This window comes from Saccostrea cucullata, unplaced genomic scaffold (genome assembly GCF_032062105.1).
Source record: "Saccostrea cucullata isolate Sc308-1 unplaced genomic scaffold, CSIRO_AGI_Scuc_v1 ctg213, whole genome shotgun sequence".
Taxonomy (NCBI): Eukaryota; Metazoa; Mollusca; class Bivalvia; order Ostreida; family Ostreidae; genus Saccostrea; species Saccostrea cuccullata.
In genome coordinates this window covers 185,443-208,238 of record NW_026930424.1, presented here as the reverse complement: position 1 = coordinate 208,238, position 22,796 = coordinate 185,443, and the positions used below count along the sequence as shown (strand labels likewise).

General features: G+C 34.8%; 1 protein-coding gene across 1 annotated transcript in view; it reads left to right on the top strand.

Annotated features, from left to right (window-relative positions):
• LOC134228513 (uncharacterized) overlaps positions 1-22,545 on the top strand; it is a 57,576-nt gene extending 35,031 nt beyond the window's left edge. The window contains exons 6-9 of the mRNA XM_062710172.1: positions 2,028-2,231; positions 6,051-6,200; positions 21,611-21,785; positions 22,057-22,545. Of these exons, the coding sequence (XP_062566156.1) occupies positions 2,028-2,231; positions 6,051-6,200; positions 21,611-21,785; positions 22,057-22,346 (819 nt within the window). The 3' untranslated portion in view covers positions 22,347-22,545. The remainder of the gene's footprint in view (positions 1-2,027; positions 2,232-6,050; positions 6,201-21,610; positions 21,786-22,056) is intronic.
• Positions 22,546-22,796: the final 251 nt, after the last annotated feature.

The following is a 22,796-nucleotide window of genomic DNA, read 5'->3' as shown; positions in this document are numbered from 1 at the left end:
ACTATAAACCCATAAGATTCTGGTTTTGCTTCACATTCTATACATTTTATAATTTTAAAGGTTAAGATGCATTAAAGCTTCAGAACGTTTTTTCAGAAGCCCGAATCGTTCTCCAAATAGAAAAAGTAAAATAAATGGTTTTAATGTAAAAATTGTCTCTTGCACCGATAAATAAGCAATATTTATCTAAATTTATTTAATTTTAATTTGTGCCGTTAAAACGTAATTTTTAGCTCACTTGAGCCAAAGGCTAAAGTGAACTTTTCTGATCACATTTTGTCCGGCGTCCGTCTGTCCGTCTGTCTGTCTGTAACTTTTCACATTTTCGACTTCTTCTCAAGAACCCCTGGGTCAATTTCAACAAAACTTGCCACAATGCATCCTTTGGTCGAGGGAATTCATGCAGGTTTTTTCAAATGAATGGCCACTTTTTCATTCTAGGGGATATAATTGGGAATTAATGAAAATTTGAAGGTATGATTTAAAAATCATCTTCTCAAGAACCACTGTGCTAGGAAAGATGAAACTTATAGGGAAACATTCTCAGGTAGTTTAATTAGATCCAAGTTTGTTAAAATCATAACCCCCGGGGGTAGGGCGGGGCCACAATGGCCGACCAAAGTTTTACATAGAAATATACAGGAAAATTCTTTAAAAATCTTCTTCTCAAGAATAGCCAAGCCAAAGTTGATCATATTTATATGGAAGCATCCACAGGTAATGTAGATTCAAGTTTATTCAAATCATGATCCCTGGGGATAGGATGGGGCCACAATTGCCGACCAAAGTTTTACATAGAAATATGTAGGAAAATTATTTAAAAATCTTCTTCTCAAGAATAGCCAAGCCATAATTGATCATATTTGTATGAAAGCATTCTCAGGTAGTGTTGATTCAAATTTGTTCAAATCATGACCTCCGGGGGTAGGGCGGGGCCACATTGGCCGACCAAAGGTGCTCAGGTAAGTGATGGGCCCTTGGGCCTCTTGTTTTAATTTATGGAAACAAAATTACCAGAAGATAAAAATTGATTTGTTTAGAATCGAAATGTTCGCTTCATTTACTTCAGTCAACGTGTTTTTTTATGTTAAATAAACGAATTGCATTTAAATCAAATAATTTTACATATTTGAATTAATATGAACAATAAAAGCAACCACAACAAACACAATATAATCCCCCTTAAAACAGTTTAATAATAAAAAAAATCTTAATTAAGATATATAACTTGTTAAAGTAATTTTAAAAAAAACATTGCAAATTTGATTAACTATAGTAAAAACTTTGAAATTTTGATTAACTATAGTAACAACCTTGCAACTTTGATTTACTATAGTAAAAACTTTGGAACTTTGATTTACTATAGTAAAAACTTTGGAACTTTGATTTACTATGGTGAAAACTTTGGAACTTTGAGTTACTATGGTGAACACTTTGGAACTTTAATTTACTTTGGTGAAAACTTTGGAATTTTGATTTACTATAGTAAACTATAGTTTACTATAGTATTTTTTGTTAGGGAAGGTCAAGTCTGAGTGTAATAAAGCAAAGTATAAGATGGATGTTCGAATAATATGTCAATAGAAAAATGTCAATCTTCGTTATTCTATTCTCAAGAAATGTGAAAGAAGCACACTAGCTTTTTGCTTTGTTGAAAAGTGAAGTTTCATTATATGTGATGTAAAATATATTATTTTACTTAATTAACTTATTGTTAAAATTAACATGTTTTACACAGATAGTTGTAGAAACCCAAATATTCGCCCAAGATTAATGGTCAGGGCCACTTTATTGTCTTAAAAATTCAGCTTTCCAATTTTCTATTCTATTTTTGTTCTTTTGGAATTATTTGTACACATGTATTATAAAAAGTATATAAAACACGAGGAAGATGGAAAGAGAAAAAAAACTTTTAATTGTAGTCATGGTTTGTTGCAAAATTCTCTAAAACTGATTTAAATAATAATACACTAAGTGTCTTTACATGCAGTTTGAAATAAAATCAAAGTAAAATTTTGTTTTTGAAGGTAAAAAACTATTTTTTACACGAAATACAAGGACTTGAAGCCCTTCCTGAAGAATGTAAATTCGTTAACATTTTGCTTGTTGGACCGACTGGGGCTGGGAAATCATCTTTTGTGAACACTTCTGCAACTGCACTGGAGCAAAAAGGCCGTCTGATCCATGTTGCAAATACTAGAACATCTGCTGCCGAATCTGCAACGAAAAAGGTAGCATCAGTGTCTGATTTTGGTCGTCTTTATTACACATACCTATATATTTAATTAGTTATAATTACATGTATGTACATACATGTACATATATACATTCATATTACAGATACAACCATTCTCCATTATTTTATATTACAAAAGTAAGCGGTTGAAATTATTATGTTTCAGAATGATTCGAAGTTTAAAATCATACTTATTTATGAATTGATTTAATTCCTTGAAAGATATCGGACATGATATTGCATGAACACGAAAACACCCAGCATTTCTTATGGTAGAAACTGTTTCGATCTTTATAGTATGTTTAGAGAAAGCAGTTAAATCTTTAATAATTTTTGTTTTCTATTACTAAATCAATTTTTTTACTCTTCAAAAAAAAGAAATGCATAATAGGAACAATAATCTGTAAAATGTGAATAGTTTGTCATACATTTTGAATTGATATGATTCATTCGAGTAAAATACGTTACTTTTAAGGTCAATGGCAACGAAGGGTTTCCGGAGAAAAAAAGGTTAATACATAGGTTTTTTCACTTATAAAAAAGTCATTGAGAGTGATCCCCCGTATTGAATTATCTAGGCGCTGAAAACAAATAAACCATATGTCACAGGCTGAGAGGTAAACAAAAAGCACATGTGTTTTTTATCGGATATTTTCAACTCTACAGTAATAAAAGAAAAGCAGCGATGGGTTTCTTTATATTGACCTTGGGGTGGGGAGGGGGCAGGCAATGAACAGATCGTCATTTACAATAGGTACATGAATACTTGGAAGTGCAAAGATGTGAATAATTATGCTAAAAGTGTTGATAGCTAGGTAGACCGGATGAGAGCGATTCTTTAGGTTATGTGAAGGAGGTACCATTAAAAGTTACTAGTATATCCTTGCAAACATGTTTTATGACAGTTCGTTTCTAATACAGTTATAGAATGGAAACCAACAACTAGTCTCTTGATCATTATGAATATTGATTAGTTGTTAAGGGAAGTAACTCAAAATTAAAGAACAATGCTGGTATTTCTGTGTTTTGTTTCAATATTTGCAGTTTCAGCCAAAATAAATGCATTTCAACGAAAAAAAGGTTTCAACAATGTATTTTATGTATGAACCTGATGAAAAAATGGGTTTTCGAGAAAACATATAGTTAAAAATAATAAAGGCCCATTTTATCATGATTTTACATAGGAAATGCATTGAAAATTGTAAAAACATTGGTTTGACAACATCTATAAAGGAAGGCTTGCTTGAGGGGTACATGTAAAAAGGACCTGAACTGAACATGGTTGGTACCATTAAACATGTTCAAAAAATCTTGAAAAGTTCTATACGAAATCCAGGAACGTTGCCAATGTCCTTAACGCAATTATATTTACATTTACTGAATATTTTCTTCTTTATTTCTTAAGAAAACTCATTGCGTTCATCCCTGCATAAACTACTTTAGGCATATCACCTGTACAGATTTCTTGATCAGTGGCCGTTCCATCAATGAAATGTACAAAAACGTTCGCATCATTAACACAATAATTAATATTTTTAATCCTACTTAAAATGATAATTTAAACAGATATAAATATAAACAATAAAATGTCTTTCTTTGTTTGCTGTTGCTGGAATGAACGGTCGCAGCTATTGCAGAAAAAATATACATAACCCGCTTACGCGGGTTATGTATTTTTTCTGCAACAGCTGCTTCCGTTCATTCCAGTAACAACAAACAAAGAAAGAATTTTATTGTTTAAATTAACTGTACAGCTATTCCACATACCTCACAGACAAAAAGACCTAAATATTCAAAATGCTAGATAAAATTTTGATCTTGATTTTCGTTTGTTGGTTTCTGATGCAATTCCTTCATGCATAAATAAAGACTTGACAAAGGCTGAGGTTCTTAATATTTTGATTCTGGCTTAATCTGAAAACTGATGCTATTTAAAAATTCTGCATCTGAATGTTGCATATCACAAAAAGAAAAAAAGAGCAATTGGAAGTAGGTGTACCACAGTCTACAATTACAGACTCACACAGCCTCATATCTAATCTATAAAACATATAATATTAATATGGAAAACCCAATATGCGCAAAAAAATGTCAGTCCACGTGTGACATCAGCATTACAAGATCGCTTCAGAGGATTACGTAAATTTCATGAATGTTTCACAATGGCGTCATCTTCAGCATTAGCTATCTCTAAAATGCACAGAACATCTAATAAGACCGTTTGCACTTGACTACGGATTGCTGGAATTATTTGCCAGAGGATTATTCATGCTATTGTTCCGACCCCACACCACTGCAAATATCGTCTTTTAAGATCTTTGATCAACAGATTATGGCCACAGCAACACTGCTGAACATTTTGGTTTAGCTACTAGTTTAGAATGTTTATTGCAAAACCTGTTGTAAGAATAGGGGTGCAAAAGCTTCGTAATGAACGTTTAACAGAAAACGACCTCCAGGACTTTGAAAGATTTGGTGGTGATTGTGTAATGATATAGGAAACGGTATTACATAAAAGTACAAGACTGTTTTGGTACATATTCAAAAGACGTTGATGGAAAATGGTACTCTAACTATGTTTTACCTGCACATGCATTTCCAATATTGCAGCATCCTGAAGCCGTATTTCAATATGCCAATACACAGTCATAAACCGCTCGTTTGACAATCACATTTTTGCAAAGCGACCTGTTTCTGTCATGGTCATCGAAATCACCAGATTTAAACCCATTTGATCAAGCATTAGACAAATTGTATTGGCATGATTTGCCAAAGACAATCGCTTCCCCGGACTCTGTAACAGCTGACCAAAGCTTTACATCTGGAGTGGATGAGTATTCCAAAACAGTTTTTATTACAAACATTGGCTTCCATTAGATAACCGTTTGGGGCTCTCATTTGTGTGTGTGTGTGTGTGGGGGGGGGGGTACAAGATGTTGATCTTTAATGACCTTGAACTGTTTTTTGTTTTAAAATTTCTGAGTAATTATGAGATTTAGATTGTAGAACTTGTAACAAAAATTCGAATTTCAAATTCTGGACGTCATAATGAAATTAACCAGAGCCAGACCGGGCCGTGCGGCTTACATATGCAAAGTATTACCACCTTTAACTCCTTTAACGTTCATGAATAATGTGCATTGTTTTGATTTATGATATATTTACTAAATCATGGTATTTATTAATAATTATTATTGCACATGTTTGCCATAACGGATTTTAAATTTTTTAAAACTAAGCATTTGTCCACTTTTTGGAAAATCTTCGTACACCGTCACGGTACTGAAGCCGATAGGAACAGAGCGCTCGCTCTGTGATCAGAAGGTTGAAGATACCAATACTTTCTGTGATACGGGGCGTCTGTCTTAAAGTCCAAAACAGTTGGCCAAGGAACACGGGCTCTTCTTTATCGAGTCTGGTTTTCGCAGACTGGGGATTGAACCCACGTCTTTCCAATCACAGAGCCATTGCTCAGCGATTATGGCTAGACCGTAGTGTTTGAAGTTTTATGAAGGGGTTTAATGAGGATTTTTTGCTGAAATAGCTATCTTGTTAACATCCCATGACTCCTGTTTGTTGGTTTGTTGATTAATTTGGGGTTTTTTTAATCTTGTTTTTTATTAGTATGTCTTTCTTTCTTATTTAGGGAGAGAAGGATCTGAAAAAGGAAGAACTTATATCTTCGAGTGATATTTAAACAGAATGTTCAATTTCACCGTAACATAAGCTGTTCATTTCTAATTGTTTAACTTATATATAATCAAAAATACATATTTGAACATTGCATATTTGCTGCATATTAATCTTTTTTCAGTTAAGCCCAGAGATATTAAAGATAAAGGGTGACAGTAATTTGACAGTAAGGATGTTTGATTGTAGAGGATTATCTTTGGCTGACCAGGAGACCATTGGTAAAAATGAAATGGAATTGATAATTGAAGGTCATATCAAACAGTATTCAAGTGTAAGTATACATCATTTTTAATATATACATTACAAATTATAATTCGTTAGGCCTAACCAACTGCATTTTTTTTTTATTTTGAAAGGGTATAACTATTTGGAAAACATAGGAAAATATTTACAGTAACTACAATAGAGATCTTGTTTTACAAACGAAAAAAATACTAATCATTTGTTAATTACAATATGGTAATAGCAATCGTAGCAATCGCTGTTAATAATTTTGTGTCATACATGTATGAATCAGAAAAAATGTTAATTTGAATGTGTTTTTCCTTAAAAGATTGTTTTAGAATTTCCCTATTTCATTTAAATAAATAGTTTTGTATAGAGAAAAATGTACAAAAATCTAAATGCATTTGCAGTCTCTTCGAATTCGATTTTTTGCAACTTATTTTGCAACTTATTTTGCAACTTATTGTAATCCATGGGATATTTAAAAAGAACGATATCAGTACGACTAATTAAACATAATTATATTATTTGTCTGTTTTAAAGTGGTTGAATAATTTACAATTTAACAATCCGTTATTAACTTAAAAAACTTGAAACAGTTACTTTTTTAAAAATCAAATATTTATATTAGTATTTGCAAGAATAAAATTCCATCATTAAGGTCACTGAAAGGTGTTCACCGGTGACTTTATCTGTGACCTTTTGGATACCATTTCGTTTTAATGGCAAATACATTTTAGTGATCCTTTGTTGGTATCTTTTTAACTAAGCAGTTTTATCAAAGACAAAACTTGCTTACTAGGGTGCAATATCAAATTCAACTTAAGAAGAAAACTAACACATATTTCAAGTTTTTATAATGGTTTATTGGCGGAAATGGCCACGGATGCACTCATTATTATTGCAAAACAGACACATCTCCAAGGTTAACCCTGGGAACAGATAAACAACCGGATATTAAATTAATGATCATGTTCTTTAATGCTTTTGAATAAATTAAAGTGAAAAGTCCAGGTGAGCACTACTGGTAAGCTGAATATCCGCTAACTCTAGAGATCAGCAGCCGCGACGGAGGGGAGGGCTCTCACGGTAGGGTTTTACCTGAAAAATACACAAAAACGAAGCAGCAAAAACACTTGAAAAATAAATACAGCCTATACTTCAAGTACTCTGAAAAAAAACACTACAATATTAAGCTAACATAATTTTTATGGGATGGTTGGGTGGGTGAATGCTAAAAGATATGCAGGAAGACTGCAGGTTGGCCGTGACGTCACATTTCACGCTTATCCCTGCTGATAAACTACAGGTGGCTAAAAACCCGACAAACCCCAAGAATGACATTAACGCTATTTAGCTTTGATAAACCGATTTCACTTAAATGAGTTTATCCTAATATCAAAGACAAAGCTTGCTTACTAGGGTGAATATCAAATTTAACTTAAGAAGAAAACTGACACATATTTCAAGTTTTCATAATGGTTAATTGGCGGTAATGGTGGCCATTACCGCCAATTAATTACCAATTACCGCCGTGGCGGCTGCCTTCATAAATAAGTACATAAGTACAAAACAGACAAAGTTCTAAGGGTCTAAGGTGAACCCTGGGAACAGATGAACACCCGGATATTAAATTAATGATCATGTTCTTTAATGCTTTTGAATAAAATTAATTGAAAAGTTTAGGCGAGCACTACTGGTAAGCTGAATATCCGCCACTAGACTATGCAGCAGCTGCATAGTCTGCACCACCAGTAGAGCAAACCTCCTTCAAAATTACACACTAAACCTCTTACAAAATGAAACTGTAAGCAAACATAGCCTATGAACAACTGAACCAAAACAACTACATATAGTGCCAGAAAACAAAAACGAAACGCTGTGAACACATCATCAAACAGTGAACACTTTGCGGCAAGACAAATGGGAGCCAGCAACAATGTTGCTTTATTAGGGCATCCCAACAAAGACAGTATCACATTATTTATCAGTGAACTCCAAACCACGAATTAGAAATGGGAGCCAAGCATTCTCCTCAAAACAAAAATTTGCGTCACATCATCAATCAGTCAACACCAACACACAAATTGCAAATGGGAGCCAAACATTTTCCCCAAAACAAAAATTTGCGTCACATCATCAATCAGTGAATGCCAAAGCACAAAATAAAATGGGAGCTAATCAATCTCCCCAAAAAAAGATTTGCGTCACGTCATCAATCAGTGAAGTTTATTTGGAGAAGCATTTTAAGAGTATTAAACTGAAATGATTATTTTTAGTAACCACGGCAACACCGAGTAGTGTAGTCTACTTTTGAGCCAAGTTATACTGAAATCAGACCAAAACTTTAGGAGGAGTAGCATTTTGAAAGCATTTCACAGAAATTTCTATTTCTAGTAACCACGGCAACACCGTTCATCGAAATCAAAAAGTGATACACAGAATTATGTATCTTAGTGTAGTCTACTTGTGTGCCAAGTTATATTAAAATCAGACCAAAACTGTAGGAGGAGTAGCATTTTGAAAGAATTTCATAGAAATTTCTATTTTTAGTAACCATGGCAACACCACTCATTGAAATCAAAAACCGATATACAGAATAATGTATCTTAGTGTAGTCTACTTGTGCCAAGTTATATTGAAATCAGACCAAAACTGTAGGAGGAGTAGCATTTTGAAAGAATTTCACAGAAATTTCTATTTTTAGTAACCACGGCAACACCGTTCATCGAAATCAAAAACCGATATACAAAATCATGTATCTTAGCGTAGTCTACTTGTGTGCCAAGTTATATTGAAATCAGACCAAAACTGTAGGAGGAGTAGCATTTTGAAAGAATTTCACAGAAATTTCTATTTTCAGTAACCATGGCAACACCACTCATTGAAATCAAAAACCGATATACAGAGTTATGTATCTTAGTGTAGTCTACTTGTGTGCCAAGTTATATTAAAATCAGACCAAAACTGTAGGAGGAGTAGCATTTTGAAAGAATTTCACAGAAATTTCTATTTTCAGTAACCACGGCAACACTGTTCATCGAAATCAAAAACCGATACACATAAGTATGTATCTTAGTGTAGTTTACTAGTGTGCCAAGTTATATTGAAATCAGACCAAAACTGTCGGGGGAGTAGCATTTTGAAAAATTGTTTACAGACAGACAGACAGACGGACGGACGACGGACGCATTACTATCGCATAAGCTCTTCTGGTCTCTGACCATTAGAGCTAAAAATGATTATAATAAGTCTGCCCTGTTATAAAATCTTAACACCCCAATGAAACAGGTTATGCTAATTAACACCTTTTATATTTATACAGACATCTAGATTTCCACCTGCCCCCTTTTGCAATTTGATCCTCCCCTTTGCCTTGAACCCAAGCTTCTGTAGCTACCCCTATCCGAAATGAGTGTGTCTTGTATGCTTTGGTACCTAACCCTAAATCGGCAATAAGCATTAAAAATACTGACATGACCTGATATCTTGTAACTGGGGTCCCATCGGCAAGGCAAAAGAAAAAGCCAAGTTGCTGTGGTCTAACTCTTATAAATGTTTTAAGTGACTGAACTGGGCATATAATCATAGATGTTGGAATTAAGTTTATGATTGCACCCTTGCCCTCCTAGTCAGTCTTTGAATGACAAAGATAAATTTGAATGCGATCACTTGATTTTGAATACTTAACATCCAAAATTTGAATAGCATGTCCTACTTCCCTACGGCTGTTTTGGACAAGCTCCCCCATTCTAAAGTACCCCAAAAATGCAGTTGTGAAAATAGCTGAGAAAAGGATAGCCTCATAGTGTGACGGACAAACTACCGAAAGTCTGACGCGCATTTTGTGTAGTATATCCTTAGTAGACAAAGGCCTGACGGTGTTTTCTGAACTACAGAAGACTGAGTTGTGTGAGGAATGCCTGATATTTTACAATTGTAAGAAATTGCTGCTAAATATTATCTAACTGTACTAGAGCTGTAATGACGAAGGGACAAAAATGCAATGAATTGCGAGAGTTGTTGTGTGGTCGGGGGCCAGGATATCTGATGGTTGTAAGTCGTTCTTAATGCATTCAACATGTTTATCGCTGAGCTGTACAATTTTTTCGTATTATCAGCTGAGGACTGATTTAACAGGACTCGAGATCTATGCTGTAGATCTGCTGCTGAAATGCGAGGGGGACCTTTGTTTGCTGCTTGTCGGCATCTGGAAAGGACTCTTTGAATCTTGACCATTGCTGTCGGGAAAGAGAGTCAGCTTTAACATTTTTTACACCATCTATATGTTCCCCCCTAAAAAGAGTGTTATGCAACAATCCTTGTAATAATAAAGGTCTAAGTAATTGCATGATTTGCTTAGATTTTTATGTCTTGGAATTCAAAATTGATACTAGGATTTTGTTTTCAATGTGTAAAATGACCTTTTTCCATTGAAATTTATCACCCGAAATGGTAAATGCCATACCAATAGGTACTAACTCTAAAAATCTGACATGTTTAAAAATATTTGAATGCCTCCATTTTTGTGGCCACACCATGTTAACCAAATGTGACTCAAAGATGGCCCCACAGTCCAAGTCTGCATGACCAGCACTATCTGTGAATAACTGAGAATCAAAGTCTGCAGTCCAGTCGGTTGTCTGATAAGATGTCACCCCATTAAATAAATCTAGAAATAACAACCATGTATGAATGTCATTTTTCGTCTCGGCCCCCACGAGTAGCATCATACAGTCTTCGAACAAATGCCGTACCGGATGGTATAGCCCAAACATAAAAATTTAGCAGCCCTGTTAGTTTCTGTAATTCTGTAATGGTAGCCTTCTTTTTATCCAACATTGCCTTTAACTCAGACTTAAGTTGAAATAATATTTCCTGTGGAATTTTTATTGTCATGTTAATAATATCAATTAAACCCAAGAAAAGTCAAAACTGGAGTAGGACATATTGTTGATTCTTGAGCTAATGGAACACCTAGGTCTGAGCAAATTGAGCTAAATCACGACATAAGATTTGCACAGTCCCCAGTGCCTGCTTGTCCGGCTAACATAAAGTCATCTAAATAATGTACGACGTTACTACTTCCTGACTTTTCCCTAAGTGCCCACTCTAGAAATGTTAAAAATTTTTCAAACTTTGCGCAGCTTATTGCACAGCCAACAAGTAAACACATATCAATGTAAACTTTACAATGGACTTTAAAACCCAACAATTCAAATTCATCAGGATGTACAGGTAAAAGTCTAAATGCACGTTTTATGTCCAAACGTGGAATCAAAGCTCCCCTCCCCCAACTAAGCTAACATATCAAGGGCGACATCAAAGGAAGTATAATTTACAGAAAAATCATCTTTATCAATGAAGTCATTAACACTAGACCCTGCTGGATATGACATTTATAGCAGCCGAACTGATAAGACGTGTTTTTGGTTGCTCCTGATTACCTGTGCTTAATAGCTATGAGAGATAATACTGTGGGTACTATGGCTAAATACCTGACGAAATCTTAGAATAATTATGGATCAAAGTATTAAATCGAGCTTGTTTACATCTTTTTCTGGACTCTCTCAAACATTTAGGGAAGCTGGAATTATTATACCTTATGGAGTGAGTATACCAAGTTTTTTGAATGTGACTTTTAACAAATACATCATAAGTGTATCATTTCAACAAGACAAATATGCCACTACTTTGAACTATATGGAAGAAAAACTTAATGCAATTAAAGAAGTAGGGAAGAATGGTAAGATATTCAAGTCTGAGTGCAACACTGTGACAGCCACACTCTATTCTGGCACCAGCATCCTGCACATTCAAGTATCATCGGCAAAGTCGTGGCTGGACAAATTTCTTCATGACATCAAAAACTCTAACAGCATTAGTAGGATGTTGGGACAATCTATTCCACAAATGTCATCAACGCCTGTGAAAAATGATTCTAGATCTCTTCTGACAGCCAGTACTGACAATTTTCAAAATTGTACACAGTGTGCAGATACAATACAAGCCCTACAATTGGCTGTCCATGAGTTAGCACATGAAATACAGGAATTAAAAGAGAAACTCAGATGCAAAAACAACCCCACTTTGTTGGACAAAAACACACAAACACTTTTTAAGGTAGTGAAAAACAAGGAAACTGATGTGCGGGGTTTGAACTCTTTACCACAAAATTCAGCATCTCGACACACACAGTGTGATTTTACAGCCCCTGACAAGGAAGCAAAATACACATCAAATTCGGGTACAAACACGGAACCATGTATCGACCCCACACCTGGAAGTGCACCTGCAAGATCCTTTAAAAAAAGAAAACTTCTGGTAAGGCCAAACTTATTATAGGCAGCTCTATCTTACAAAGGGTGAGAACCAGGGGACTACAACAAGGTGTCCATGTGAGAACCAACAGAGGGGCCAAGCTTTCAGGAATCAAGTCAAAATTACATCAAACCGCTGTTGAAGATTACTCTCACATAATTGTCCACGCCGGGGGAAGTGATGCCTCATCTCGTAGACATATAGATGTTGTTGAACATGACGCCGTAGAAATCATCAAAAACATCAAGGATCGATCGCCAACTACCAAAGTCTATTTCTCAGAAGTTTTACCGAGACGGGACGTAGATGTTTCATATGTGAATAACACGCTAAAATACGTTTGTGACGAGAATGGAGGTTTGTTCATTTCCAATAAGAGTGTATTCAAAGAGGTCAACAACGTGCAATATTGGAAAGACGGGATACACCTTTCCGATAAGGGAACTTCAGCACTGCTTAAACAGATGAACAACGAAGTTCCGATTTTACGTGGCAAGGGAGCATTAAGGGACAACGGAAATTCCAGCTTTAGCCAGTCCTTAACGTGTTACTACTGTGGTGAACATGGACATACCTCACCCCACTGCAGGCACGGCCGAAAACTAGATTGCTGGAACTGCGGAGAACTAGGCCACAAGACCAAATTCTGTGTGTATTAGGTATTAGGCATGGAATGTATAGTCGTTCACAACAATACTAAATCTACACTAAATTCAAATAGATATTCTATTCTAGGCACTGTAAGTACTGAATGTAACGATTTTCAATGTTCTTGTTTAAATCAAACTAACAACTTTGTTCATAATACATCTGTTAAATCTGAATTGCCTAGAAAACCATATATTAAGAATAAGACTCTCTTGGACAAAGTAAGAACTTCTCTCAATGATGAGAGCTCAATTATACAATCTACTAACATTACTCCTCTTATGATAAACTCATTCAAATCTGTTTCAAAAACACAAAATCAAGTTCTTATGAACAATAACATAATTCATACCTCAACAATACAAAAAGATTCAGGATTTGGATTGATTAAGAAAGGTTTACGTTTCGGAAATTTAAATATTTGTCATATTATTCCTAAAATGGATGAAATTAAACTGTTGCTTCAAAATCGGCAATCTTTAGATATATTAGGATTTTGTGAAACTTTTTTGAGTGAGCAAGTAGGAAATTCAGAACTGTTTATTGATGGGTTTGTTTTTGAAAGAAAGGATCGTACATTAAAGGCAGGTGGTAAAATTCTTATTTATACAGTGGACCTTCAGATATCCGGACGCCAGATATCCGGATGCTTCAGTATCCGGACGATTTTTCATCGGAACAGAATTTTGAAATGTTATTTTGTCTTGTTTAACTGGTGATTCAGGTATCCGGACGCTTCACATATCCGAACAAATTGACTGGGAACCAAAGCGTCCAGATAAATGAGGGTCCACTGTATTTCTAGTGATATAACATAGAAACGTAGAACTGATTTTGAGATCAGTAATATTGAGACAATCTGGTTAGAGATAAATCTAAAAAATTCAAAACCTATATTTTATTGCTCTGCTTATCGTCCACCATTTCCCCCCTCCTGCTGGGCGGAGGACCTAGCAAGGGAGGTGAACCGTGCCTCCTGCTGTGACGATACTGAAATAATTCTATCAGGTGATTTCAATACTGATTTAATGAAAGACCCTCCACAATACTGGACATCTGCTTTAGAGGAGTTTGGACTTTCACAGATAATTACTGTACCTACAAGAGTAACCAGTACCTCAAGTACCTTAATTGATCATTTTATACGACAAAACCAGAAAACATATGTAAAATCCGTGTCCCCCTATTGCCATCTCTGACCACTATCCTGTGTTTTCTACACACAAGGCAAGCTGCATGCAGCGGAAAGGCAAATATATTGAAATTCAATTCCGAGACTTTAAAAAATTTAATGAAAATAATTTTCATACAGATTTAGCAAACGCAAATTTCAACAATCTTCTCCAACTTAATGATCCAAACGAAATATTGAACAGTTTTTATGATTTATTTAATAACGTTCTTAACAAACATGCAAAAGTAAAAACAAAAAGAGTCAAGACAGATATTCGACCTAAATGACTTACAGTAGATCACTTAATTTTCGCGACACCTTATTTTCGCGAGATAGTCATTGACTCTTTATTAGCGAGACAAAATTTTCACGAATTGTGGTCATTGCTCTATATAATCTTAAGGAAATGTATTATACGCGAGAATGAAATTTTCGCGAGCATACCGTCTCGCGTAATTACGCGAAAATAAAGTTCTCGCGAATAAAAAGTGATTTACAGTACGCAAGAAATTAACGAGGCTAGGCATTTACGTGATTTATACCATATACGAGGGGATTCGGACAATTTCAGATTTTGGAGAAATAAAGTCACACAAGTAATTGATCAAGCCAAAACATCTTATTGCAAATCAACCATTGAAAAAAGCTCAAGTCCTAAAGAAATGTGGGGTTATTTAAACCAGTTGGCATCTCCAGACTCCAAAAACTTTACACCAATCCGTATCACTCAGAATGGTTTTGAATTTGAAAATGTACAGGATATAGTTGATATTTAAATAAACACTTTACAGAAGTATCCAGTAAGTTATTGTCAGATATGTCAGTGCAAAATTTTGGTTCTAAATTATTAGACAACTTTACAAAATCAAAACTTGGAAATGAAAACTTTTTCAGTATTCACCAAATTAGTGAGACAGAAGTATTTAATATGTTGAATGCATGAAATATATCCGCAGGTGTAGATTTTATTGGGCCTCGTCTACTAAAACTTTCCGCAAATGTCATATGCAAATCCATTACACATATTATAAATGCTAGCATCATTAATGGTGTATTTCCATCACATTTAAAAATAGCAAAAATCACCCCTATTTTTAAGAATGGGGACCATGCCGATCCAGGAAACTACAGACCTATATCAATTCTTCCAACATTATTCAAATTAATTGAAAAACACATAGTTAATCAACTACTGGATTTTACTAGTTACTACTACCTTTGATCTTATATATAAATCACAATCTGGTTTTCGATAGTTTCATTCCTGTCAAACAGCATTAACAAAGCTAACAGACAATTGGTTACAAGCGATGAATCTAGGAAATCTTGTAGGGATAACTTTTCTAGACTTTAGTAAAGCATTCGATTTAGTCAATCACGATATTCTGATAAATAAACATAAGTTGTATCACTTTGACCAAATGTCAATTAAATGGTTTAATTAGCTCACCTGGGCCGAAGGCTCAAGTGAGCTTTTCTGATCACATTTTGTCCGGCGTCCGTCTGTCTGTCTGTCTGTCTGTCTGTCTGTCTGTCCGTAAACTTTTCACATTTTCGACTTCTTCTAAAAAACCGCTGAGCCAATTTCGACCAAACTTGCCACAAAGCATCCTTGGGTAAAGGGAATTCAAGTTTGTTCAAATAAAGGGCCATGCCCTTATTCAAGGGGAAATAATTGAGAATTAGTGAAAAATTGGTGGTATGTTTTAAAAATCTTCTTCTTAAGAACCACTGTGCCAGGAAAGTTGAAACTTATAGGGAAACATCCTCAGATAGTGTAGATTCAAGTTTGTTCAAATCATGTCCTCCGGGGGTAGGGCGGGGCCACAATGGCCGACCAAAGTATATAGAAATATATAGGAAAATTCTTTAAAAATCTTCTTCTCAAGAACAGCAAAGTCATAATTTCTCATATTTATATGGAAGCATCCTCAGGTAGTGTAGATTCAAGTTTGTTCAAATCATGACCCCCGGGGGTAGGGCGGGGCCAAACTTTTGGATTCAAACTTTTCAATAGTAAACCAATTACTACTTTTTCCTAGCCACAATGCTCGGGTGAGCGATGTGGCCCATGGGCCTCTTGTTCCTATTTGAGCTCCAGAACACAATGTGTAAAATTAGGTACTTATTCCTCTAAATTTATGCCCGTCACAGCAGGTGTGCCACAAGGTTCTATTTTAGGGCCACTTTTATTTTTAATGTATATAAATGATCTTCCTTTACATGTAAATAGAACAGATATTGATTTGCTTGCTGATGATACAACTTTACATACATATCATAATACTGTGCATTCTATTGAAAATGCCCTAAATCTTGATTTGTGTGAGATTGAAGACTGGAGTTCTAGAAATCAAATGGTGTTGAATATTGAGAAGACAAAATGTATGCTTATGGGAACTCAGCATAGAAAATCTAAGTTAACATCTTCAAAATTAGATTTGTGTGTATCAGACAAAGTTCTTAAAAATGTTAAATCAGAAAAATTACTGGGAGTATATATTGATCATTCATTGCGCTATATTAGTCATATTGATTTTGTTTGTAAGTCCTTGACGTATAAACTATTTACATTACGTGAAATTAAAAATATCTAACATTACACACGCGGAAACTTTTTTATAATGCATACATTCTGCCATCGTTAAATTATTGTTTAACTATATGGGGCAATGCTCCAGATGCTGGCATAGATAGAGTTTTAAATTACAAAAAAGAGCAGCAAGAGTTATATTAGATGCGGCAACAGATGCTCCATCACAATCATTATTTGTGAAACTTGGTTGGCTTACTATTTATGAATTGATAGATTTCCACAAATACACACTTCTTTATAAAACACTCCATGGTATGACAACTGATCATCTGAGAGACTCGTTTGACTTTATTTCCTCCATTAATTATATTTTACGTTCTGAATCCAATTATGACCTTAGTCTACCAAAGTACAGAACAAATTTGCTTAAAAAATCTTTTCCATATTCAGGCATTCATTTATTGAACAAATTACCTCTGAATGTCCGTTTTTCTCCAACTATACAATCCTTTCGTCAAAATGTAGAAAAAATTATCATTAATTAACGCAACATTGCTTTATTTGTAACTTGTTTCTATGTTTAATAATATGTACTTTCTTTTTTTCAAATGTACTTCACGTGTGTTATATACTTGTATTTTTTCTTTTTGTTGTACTGTTGTATTCATAATTGTACTATCCATGCATAGAGGGCCCCGAGGAAGACTAGTGCTTGCACTAATCGGGTTACCCTCTTTAAATAAACTATTATTATTATTATTATTATTATTATTATTATTATTATTATTATTATTATTATTAATAAGTCTAAAAGATCCGTTTTTTCTTGGGCACTAGACCTACTGGTGATAGCGCAGGGTTAAGTAAAGGTGTAGACGGAAAAGGTCTCGCCACCCTACCTAAATAAATTTCTTTATTAATTAGTTGAATTGCTTCATTCTCTAGGCCCTCTAATGATCTGAGGTTGCGACAATCTGTTGCTTGTCTCAAAACTTTGTAACCAAGTTTAAAACCTTGAAAATCCTTGCAATATTCGGCTGCCGTGTGTTGGTCTGGGTTAAAACTTAAATAATTGTCTAATTGTGAAATCTGAATAGGGGTAGTAGCTCTGTCACTAATGTCTAAATGGCTGCCTTGGTTTTGCATTGTTTACGGCTGTTGCCGAGTAGGCCCGTCCAGATGACTGTTGAACTGTGGGCTTAAAGCTGAATCGATTTGCAGGCAAATTTAATGAACATATAATAGACGAATGGCTGAGTGAACAACGCATGCATAAAATCTTATAAAAACATGGTCTTTTTTGACAAGAACCCTAAAATAAAAATTATAGCATTTGTTCCCTTGATCTTGGTGTAATAATTGTTGGGTGTTGCGGGGGGCTGCAGATACAACAACCATAATTCCTGGTCGACGTTAGCAAAAGAAATGTTTGGGTTCTGCCCTTTTCTTAGGCGAAATTGGATATCGTAATCACGCCAACCAAGTCCAGATGACCTGCTAGCGCCTAAATGGATTGTGTGCATATATTTCAATAGGGCAGTGACACATTCTGGGTGTGCAGTCACATATATAGACGAATATCCAAGAAAAAGATTTGTCCAGACTTGGATATCCATTATAGCCTTGACCTTGTTCTTAAGGGTCATAGCCAGATTGCCCTCTTTAAATGAAATGTACTGCTTTTCGTCATCCGGGTCTGAGAAATTAGTCGCCAATTTTGCTAGATTTTGGTATTGCCCGCTTGAAATTTGTACTTTGATCTTATTAGAGACATTACACCCCAGCTCAAAACTATAACTGGGCACAAGCCCTGCATGATGTTCATTCACCTCCGGAAAAATCTGAACAAATTGAATAAAAAAAAATAATTACATTGCCCGTTTTGGTCACCAACAGGAGGATCTGTGACTATCTGTGACGGAAATAGGTGACGGTTGAGGTTCCTTGTCGGCTAGCCCCACCAAGATTGCGTCTGTTATAGCCCTCATCTGAGCGTCAATCAGAATTGCCGGTGTACTGGGTTGTCCTTTGTTGGTTGTCTGTGTCCGAGACGACATGGGGACGTGACTTTCTCTGGCCTCGGTCTGCGTCTGGGGTCTCTTGCGTGGTCTGGGCCTATCCGGTGCCGGTGGCTGTGTCTCAGAAACTACAGAAGACGAAGTGGCCTTCCTCTTCGGCATTTTTGTTTTGTTTTGAATAAATTAATGACTAAATCCAGTCTTAATAGCAGTGGACAGAAAAACGTGCAATACTTTCACACGAAAAAAAAAAAAAAAAAAAACCGTCCTTCCTTCTAAACTTCCACGTGTTGAATGCTAAAAAGATATGCAGGGGGACTGCAGGGTGGCCGTGACGTCACATTTCACGCTTATCCTTGCTAATGAGCTACAGGTGGCTAAAAACCCGACAAACCCCAAGAGTGACATTAACGCTATTTAGCTTTGATAAACCGATTTAACTTATATGAGTTAAATCCTATTATTTTACTCTCCGCCAATAAATGCTATTAAATTTATACCCTTTTTTGAATGAAAATAAATTCTGAAAAAAGAAATTTGCGTTGCAATAACTGGAGCCGAAATCTGGTTTCTTCTGCTTAATTGCCTGTTACCCATCTATTACTTGACTTGAATTTGTAGTAATAGATTTGTATCTCCTGGATACAAATGGAAATATCGGCGATTTTTTAAGATAAAAAATACATACTTTAAAAGGATGGGCGCTTCCTTTTAGGACTTCACTAATATCGAAAAAATGTAATGTGGTTAAAATCTACATGTCGGGGACAATTAGTTTTTTAATTTAGATTTATATCACTTGATGTAGACGTCACATAATTTTAGCAATTGTACTTGCAGTTTAGAGGTCATCTATAAATTCCAATATGAAAGGGCATAACCAAGTTAAAAATCTTAGTTTAATTTATAATCCTTTTCGACACTATATGTAGTTTGTGAAAAGTGCTTTGAAAATAATAACATGAATAAGGAAAAACAGCGTTATTCGGTGAAAATGGCGTTCATGATATATGCCTTTAAGAGAGGTCTGTGTGACTTATACGCAAATAACAATTACGAAATCAAAAAAATACATTTCTTAAAGAAAAATCGACCTGTTTGATCTATGTGCATTTAAGGGTTGTTTATCATGTAAAAGAAAGGGGAGGAGTTCAAAATACATTACCATATCCCTTACCGAAAATATTGCCTTCCTGCAAATATTTGCTGCAAGTCTGCAGCAAACATTGCTGCAAGCTTGCGGCAATGTAGCCAAAGAAAGCATGACAGTCTATACAAAGCCTTGGTGTTTGCAGCAAGTTAGCGGCAAGTCTGCAGCAAGCTTGCTGCAAACATTTTACCATGCAAATGAGGTTTGCTGCAAGTCTGCAGCAATCATTGGATTTTCCAAATAAGGAAACCTTGCTGCAAGCTTGCGGCAAACATTGCTGCAAGCGGCGTTGAAGCCTGCCGCAAACATTGCTGCAAGCTTGCGGCAAACATTGCTGCAAGCCTGCCGCAAACATTGCAGCAAGCTTGCAGCAAACAATTTCCTTATGGTTTTGGCACATTCCTTTGTACAAGCAGCAAGTTCATAGAAAGCCTTTGTCCTGACCTAAATATGTTAAGTTTAGAGAAAATCCACCACATGTTTCTGTAATGATGCAGTTTTATGAAGTTATGATGAGCCCTCTTTACGTTCCTAGAAAAAGTTTTCATACCTTTTTAAAATTAAAGTGCAATGATAGCTTTTAATATGAACAGAACTTTAAGAACTTTACATATAATTTTCAATGAATATTTTTGTGATTACACATTTAGTAATTAATTTGATAACATTTAACTGATTTGGGTCCAATACTTTTAAGAAGTATACATATGTGATATCAAAAAGAGGACTGAAATTCATAAGAAACAGATTTAGATTTGACCTAGCATTTACACTCAAACGTGCTTTTAAGAAATATTCTTTCAAATATCAAAATAAATCAAAATCATTTCTTACCAATTAGATATCATTGATGGAATGAACACCTACATCCAGAGTTTGGCACATTTAATCATTCAAAACGATGCATATTCCTAACAAAATACTGAAACGTGTACAACTTCAATTCCAACATTTCAAAATGGCCAGTTTTCTGTTGACCCAGTACAATCTGCGTTTCATTGGCTGATTTGACTTGTTTACTGTTCTTGCGAACTTCCTGCAAACATTGGAATAGTGAAAAGTTTCCTGCGAACTTGCTGCGAACATTAAATTGGCGTGTATGTTTCTTGCAATGTTCCTGCAAACATGTTGGGTTCCGCAGCAAATTTGCTGCAAGCTTGCAGCAATTGCTGCATTGTTTGCCGCAAGATCGCAGCTAGCGGCAATCATCTGCGAACAAGAAAATTTTCTTCCTGCGAACAATTTTGTTTGCTGCAAACTTGCAGCAGACTTGCTGCAGGCCTGCAGCAAACATATCAGCTTGGTAAGGGATTGATTTATAACATTTGTTGGTCTTGTTGCTTTCGAATCAGTTTTTGCTTTAAGATGCATGCTAAATAGAATAAGCACATCAATAAAAAGACTTTTCTTTTCAAACTTATAAGAGAACAACAAGAAAAAAAGAAATAAATAAAATGAATAGAACCGGTTTCACATTTCAATTCGTCACGCAATATATGTCATTCTAGTAGCATTATCAAGTTTTAGAGAGAGAGAAAAAAAATATTGAGTAAAATAAAAATATGTTACTGATCGACTAACTACACTTTCAAATACTCTTTTTTTTTAGATAACAGATGGCGGATCCATGACTGAAACAGAGGATGTCTACATTAAAAATCCTAAGATCAAAGACGAAATGCACTGTATTGTTTATGTTGTCAATGCCAGTAGAGACGAGGAGTTTCTAAATGATGACATTAAAAAGGAAATTAAGGGATTGTTAGACAAACAGACACCAACCAGTAAGTATTCGAGTCAAAAGTAGTGCTATTACATGAATATATTCCATTGCATTATAAATCCATATTATCGGGTATTTAGTACTTCTTATACTTTGCTCAATACAACGAAAGGTATACTACTCTTTTTGTATAAACTTTCCATTGATTTTAACTTTTTAAATGTTGAATACTGATGTTCAATACCTGCTTTTATCTGTATGCAAGTGCTAAATTAATATTATTATTATTATTATTATTATTATTATTATTATTATTATTATTATTTATATAGATAAACCTCAGTTCATTTTACTAACGAACATGGATAAAGTGGTTCCAAAAAAAGATGTCGAAAATTTGTTTAGGTATCGCTGTGTTAGAAGAGCATGCAACAACGCTTCTAAAATAACGCAGATAACACCTGGATATATATTACCAACTGCAAATTACACTCAGCCAGGGCCAACTAATGTCATGGATGCTCTGTGTCTTCTCAATTTATTCAGAATTGTTTCCAGCGCACACGATTACGTTAATCGAAGAATAATTGAAGAGAAGGAAAAGAACCTGTCTTTACCTTAAGAAACACGGGGAGTGTTCGAATTCGCAAATTTCACTATATCATTTAAACTGTCAATATTTTTTTTCCATACCAGTACTTATCAATTCTTTATCTTGCTTATTTTACAATGATTATTAACATATACATGTAGCAAATATCAATATTATAAATATAATGGAATTATGATATTCTAATATATTAGTCGGACATACATTTAATGTATATAACACAGCAAACAGGACTATAGCCTACAATGTATTTATAATACTTTTGTTTCTTCTATTTTCTGTCTCATTTTGTATAAAAACAGATTAGTTCATTGATTTTCATTAAGTGTTTTTATGTATATAAATAAGTTCAACTTATATATCAATGCCTACAATATTTTGTTATTTTTAATTCAATTGCACTGAATCATTTATCAGTTTCAGCATTTAAGAGCACATAAACAGTAAATTATCCCCTATTCT